The sequence below is a fragment of the Humulus lupulus genome, chromosome 1 (genome assembly GCF_963169125.1).
Source record: "Humulus lupulus chromosome 1, drHumLupu1.1, whole genome shotgun sequence".
NCBI classification, from domain to species: domain Eukaryota; kingdom Viridiplantae; phylum Streptophyta; class Magnoliopsida; order Rosales; family Cannabaceae; genus Humulus; species Humulus lupulus.
In genome coordinates this window covers 270,174,187-270,180,842 of record NC_084793.1, presented here as the reverse complement: position 1 = coordinate 270,180,842, position 6,656 = coordinate 270,174,187, and the positions used below count along the sequence as shown (strand labels likewise).

The window sequence follows — 6,656 nt, the reverse complement described above, 5'->3', positions numbered from 1 at the left end:
ATGTCCCCTCTAATAAAGTCGTCTCTAAAACATGTGTTTCTTGTAGTGAGAGTAAATTCACTAAAATGGGAGTACTAGTGAATCACTTTCTATTTTCGACACTTTAATAGTTATAATTCCAATTTCTTTTGTATGACAGTGTAAACATAGTAATTATTAGAACATCTCACAAATTTTTGAAAAATTCTAAATAATTTATTGTGCGGAAAAAATAGTTCAAACAATCAATTTTACACACGCAGTATAAAAAAAATAAAAACACGTGCAACAAATTGTTTGAACTTTATTTTTAACACAGTAAATTATTCATAATTACTCGAAAATTTGTAAGATATTCTAAATAAGTATAATATACACTATTATATAAAAAAAAATTAAAATTAAAATTTTCGAATGTAGTGAAAACAGAAAATGGACATAGTAATGTTGTCGTTTTAGTAAATATACAGTACCCGTCCCCTATATATATCACGGTTAGTTGTCATGATTTATATATGCATGTGTAAATGCTTAAATTCCATATAACTGACCATATCAATATTAGTTGCCGTTATAATAATGCAAGACGTAATATATTAACATCGATCAAGACTGTTTTGTAACTTACATAATGTAAATCTAAGAATGATATATATGGTAAAGTATTCATCTTATTAATTATTATCTAAAAACACACACACATATATATATATATATTCTAATATATCCATCTAAAGTATATATTTGTTTCCATGCTAAGGCTAAAATATGCAGTTATTTTTGTAATTACCGCAGCTAGTATCATTCATCAATATACTAGCTAGTATATATTTACATATATGCAGCTGAAATATGGCATTAATAATAGAATAAGGAAATAAAATATTTCTTATATTATCTCCCTCAAATATATATATAGCTGTATTAATTTCCTGGTTTTGAAAAAGCTAGCTAGTGTTAATCTGGCCATTTAAATATTGCCAAATACAACAAGACAAACAAATTAAATGAAGATATGTGAGATCAAATATTAACCGTTAAAAACAATTTGAAAAACTACCTGGTAACAGTGGATATATTACTTTTGCATCAGTTTCTATTACTAACTGTTCAGATGTAATATTTTTTTTTTACATTTGCAAAATGAAAATTAACAGCTAGTCTTATTAGATTTATTTGTAAGGAATACTAGATACTTAGAGATATACATTGTTTTCAACTTTAAATTTACTGCCGCCAAAAAAAAATTGAGATTAAATTTAATAATCCTAGACGTTTATTAATCACAACAAATAACTAATTTATATAAAGCCAACGACTACATAAATAAATAATACGTACTTGATCAGAGAAAGAGAGAATAGATAGTTAATTACACGAGTGAATGTGAATTTGTATTAATAAATGTGTGTGTGTATATATATATATATATATGTGTGTGTGTGCAGACTAAAGTACTGTAAAGAGTGGGGTTACTTTGGTTTCAAAAGGGACGTTACATGGGACGGAATAGACAAAATCTGCAATGAGTGACAGAGCCCCACAGCTACTGTTTCCCCTCATCAGCCCTACTTATATACTCTACTACACTCCTCCCTACCTACTATACTACTCCTACGCTGCTCCTGCAATTGCTGCCTCTGCTTGATCAGCCTCATCAGTACTTACTTACTTGTACATACATACATTCATACCCCCCAACCCAATCTTAAATATCTATTTAATTCACTTATATATTCCAATTAATAATAAGAGTTTTCATTTGTTGCCCTCTAAAAATAAAAAATAAAAAATAAAAATTGATATAGTAAAAACTTTATTGGCAAGAAATAATATTCTTGTGTAGAGAGTTCTATGTACCGTGTGTACGCAAGCTCTCCAAATTTGATTAGGGCTCAATCCCAAGTTGTGTTATAAATTTAGTGAGACAGTGAGAGTACTCGTCGTCCCCTTCTATAGGGAATTAGATCTAGAGTCCAAACTATAGTGTTACATAATTAATTACTAGCGTTCTAAATTGTATGCTAATCAATTAAACCATAATTACGATAATGTCCATATATATACATGACAATTTAGGTATGTGGTATGTGTGCTTATTAAAAAAGAAATGGCCACTATATATAAAATATAATATATATATATATATATATAATTAGACATTCGTTGGTGTGTTTCGCTTGCAAATAAATAATGACAAAAAATCATGCCTTTTGAAAAGAAAAAGAAAAACATAATTTGGACATGCAATTCTCATATTCATAATATAAAAATAGTCATCAAATATATTTTACTCTTTTCAATCATTTACTTTATGCTCAATCATCAACTATAATTCAAATTCGGTAGTTTTATAATAGAATTTGTATTGATCTATCTTTTCTAAGATGGGTTTCAGATTACTTACATACTTATAAAGTCTAGTTCATTGTCTCTGCTTTGGTCTTATTACTCAAAACGCTTTCTCTCTCCTCTATCTACATGTATAGATATAAACCGACTTCTCTCTCTCTCTCTCTCTCTCCTAGATAGCTTTATTTATTCCACCAGATCCAACCACTAAATCCACCTTATATATATATAGACCATCTCTAAACCAAATCCCCTCTTTGATGAAAATCACAGGTACCCTTTACCAATATATTTCCTCTCTCTACATCCCATGCATGAAACTATTCAATTAAATCATCAAAATCTTTGCCTCTATCAAAGGAAACTAAACCACCTTCCAATCCCAACACCATAACCAAAATAATTTTCCACTACACTACTACTGATTTCCAACCGAACCAATGATGTCCGCCGATCCCACTCCGGCGGCAGCCTCCTCTAAGTCCACCCCCTCGAAAGATGAGATCCATGGAGGCAGCGCTGGCTCGGGCAACCGGAAAAACTCTAACGCAGCAAGACCGGCACCGGAGCACTCTCTCAAGTGCCCTCGATGCGACTCTCCCAACACCAAATTCTGCTACTACAACAACTACAGCCTCACTCAACCGAGACACTTCTGCAAGACTTGTCGGAGGTACTGGACTAAAGGTGGAGCCCTACGAAACGTCCCCGTCGGCGGAGGCTGTCGAAAAAACAAGAAGGTTAAGTCCTCCTCCCGTCTCTCCGGTTCTGGTGCCGACTCCAAAGACTACTCCAGCTCCTCGTCCACATCGGATTTCGGGTTGAAGTTCTTTCACGGAATTTCTCCGGCAATGGATTTTCAGCTCGGTGGGCTCTCCTTCCCTAGACTACATCATAACCCTTCAGCTGGAATCTATAACAGTAATAGTAATACTAATAATAGTATTAACAACCAGCTTTCTTCTTTCGGAGAAGTCGTTGTTTCACCAAGTAGTACTAGTTTCGACAATAACAATCTATCTGGGGCCTCAAATCCTTTGGCGGGTACTTTTAGTTATCCCCTATCGTTGGCTCCGGGAGGGTTTAGTGCTCCCGCAGTTCATAGCAGCCTAGCTTCTTCGATCGAGTCGTTGAGTTCCATAAACCAAGACCTTCACTGGAAACTACAGCAGCAGAGGCTGGCGGCGATGTTGTTCGGCGGAGATCAGCCTCAGAAAGAGGGCCTCGTTTCTCCAAGTACTGCTGTTAATAATAATAACAATAACAATTCTCTAGGGAATAGCCAGCACCTCCACCAGCAGCAACTGGAGAAGCCTCAATCGTCGTCTGTGCCTCTTTTGTTTCATAATCTGGAGATTTCAAGACAAGATCAGCCGCCACAGAGAAAGGATCAATTAGTAATTTCTAGCGGGGATTCCACAACAGCCACCGGTATGGAGTGGTTTTTTGGCAATTCCAATTACGCACAGCCGCCTCAGCCACCACTACCTCAGCCGTTTCAGGTAAGTGTGACGCCAAGTAACAGTGGTAGTACTAATGGGCATGATCAGAATGGGAGTACTTGGATTAGTAGTAATGGAAATCAAGCATGGAGTACTAGTGATCACTTTACAGCTATTTAGTTGGCTTTAATTTGCCCTAGCTAGCAGGAATGATCAAGAGGTACTAGAGTCCTTACTAAAGGGACAAAGAAAAAAAGAACAAACAAAATCATATTATTGAATTATGCTAAAATTATGTATAACACCCTCATTTAGGCAGGCACATGTTTATTAATTGTTAATGTTTTTTTTTTCCTGGTTGCGTACTCATATCCAAAATGTATAAGTAATTGGTAACAGCAAAGAAAACAGCGTTTTGCCCTAAAATGAGCAGTACTAGTACTCGTGTTTATAAATTATATCTTCATCAATTATATTTAGAAAAAAATGATATAAATGTATATTTGTTGGGATCAACAGTTTTTTTATTGTATAATTTTGCTGCTTTATCATATGCTTTTGCACTATATATTGTTATAATTGTATAATTATTTTCTGTTATAGACTTACAGAAATGATCAAGTTATAGACTTACAGTACTCTAGCTACATGCATTAAAATATGTATTTGTTACTTTCTGTTTTGCCAGCTGGTTGAACTTTACTGAATATATATATATCTTCATCATCACCAATTAATTTTGTTTTCTAGGCTTGATATGCTATTGGCTATTCCAAATGATATCTGATCTGATCTGATATTATCTAGCTAGTTCTATTGATCTTCTTCTTCTTGGGATCCGTACTGGATTTTGGTGTTATTATTATGAAAAGGGAAGGAGGAACACTTAATAATGAAATGAATATGGGATATCTTTGATTCGTTTTATGTATCAGTCAGACGCTCAGTATCCACTATCCAAAGATTTATGTAAATAGCAGAAGCCTTACTGTTGTCTCTACATAACAAGGGAAACTAAGTCTCAGACTTCTCAGCTGCCATTTATGAACATTTGTCAATTTATACATAATTCATACGAAACACAAACACTTACAACTTACCATGCACAGTACATTACCACTCAGGCTAATCTCTGGGATTAAAACTCCTCTCTCAGCCACACTTTCCTAGCTATATAGCTATATCTACAGCCTAGGCCTGTAAATGTTAAAAGCATATATAGTCTCTCTCTCTCTCTCTCTCTCTCTCTCTCTCTCTGGGGGTGGGCTGTTGTTGGTATAATAATTAGAACTAGTGTGGTGTGATTTGGTGGTGTCTGAAAAAGTGGTGGTTTGAAAGTGTATTGAATGAAAGACTGTCAACATTTGAATGAATGAATGAGAAGAGAGAGAGAAAGAGATGGAGACATGAAAATGTGGAATCTAAAAGCTTATGGGTTCGGTGGTTTGTTTGTTTAGCTAAAATAGCTTTTTAGTCTTGGATAACGAGCCTTTTCTTCTTACCAATTGATGTACTCACATCAGGCTGAAATCAGAATACTCCTAACCACGACTACTATTGGGAGAGAGAAAGAAAAATAAAAAAGGCTCTTTTGCTTTTTCTTAATATGTGCTTCCACACAACCTTGAGAATAAGATTGACTTAACATATATATAAAGTTTTCTTTTCATATTTGAGGAGCTTAATATATATATATATAAATAAATAAGATTGGCTTAACATATATATAAAGTTTTCTTCTTCATATTTGAGGAGCTTAATTATATATATAGATAAGATTGACTTAACATATATATAAAGTTTTCTCTTCATATTTGAGGAGCTTAATATATATAGCACTTTTTATAAATTCTCTATCCATTGTATATGTCATACCGTGAATCGCTCTTTACTATTTTTTTCTTTTTTTTTTAATACAAACATAGATTTTTTTCCTCACCTGGTTATGTTTTGCCTTTTTTCACTCAAGTGAAGTGACCAAAAGTTTGGTCTGAATTTAAATGGTCAAGACAGTAAAATTTAGAGCATCTCTGTATTATCTGACTATTATAGATATGTGTCTGTGAAATCTACAGCAGTTTCCACTACAATATTGCTCTTACCTCGAGCTATGATCACTGCATGTAATAAGATCAACACTCTTTTTTACCTTTTCATTAGCGCAAAAAGTAAAAGTCTACAGTGAAAAATTGGCTTATACACATGACACATGACAGGCACAGCAACAAAAATCACCATTACCGGCGGAGGAGCCCGCCGGTCTTAAACTATTACCGGCGGGTCCCGCCGGTATTACCATAACCCGCTGCCCCGGCCCGCCGCTATATCCCTTATCCCGCCGGTAAAATGGTCGCCGGTATTAAATTTGAAAAGTCAGTTACGGGTATTTTGTATTAGCGGCGGACCCAGTACTCCGCCGCTAATATACTGCACATTACCGGTGGAGTTAGTCCGCCGGTAATAATTCCGCCTCTAAAAACTATATTTCTTGTAGTGAGGCCTTTCTTCCACGAGACCTCAATACATATATATAGATATAATGCTCTATATGATAGTAACATTGATATAAATATATATAGTGTAACCTTCCTTAACTATATCCATTATTTATGATAATTTCATTCCAGTTATAACTATATCAAACATATTCCATATAGCTTACAGCTAAATGTATTATAATTTTTTTTTTTCTTTCAATATATAATAGAATGAATTAGAGTACTATAATATATATAAATAATTATATCAATAATCTCATATATGATATTTAAACACAACATTGACATACATATATATTTACATAATTACATGAGATATATATAAATTATAATAATATTTAAAAAAAAATTAATAATAGAATAAAATAATAATAGAAAAAATCAT

The 6,656-nt window shown here is 33.7% G+C and overlaps 1 protein-coding gene across 1 annotated transcript; it reads left to right on the top strand.

The window, feature by feature from the left end:
* The first annotated feature begins 2,409 nt into the window (after positions 1-2,409).
* LOC133806630 (dof zinc finger protein DOF5.7) lies at positions 2,410-4,211 on the top strand. Its single transcript, XM_062244725.1, has one exon. It carries the CDS (start codon positions 2,772-2,774, stop codon positions 3,951-3,953), a length of 1,182 nt encoding a protein of 393 aa, XP_062100709.1. The 5' UTR covers positions 2,410-2,771; the 3' UTR covers positions 3,954-4,211.
* Positions 4,212-6,656: the final 2,445 nt, after the last annotated feature.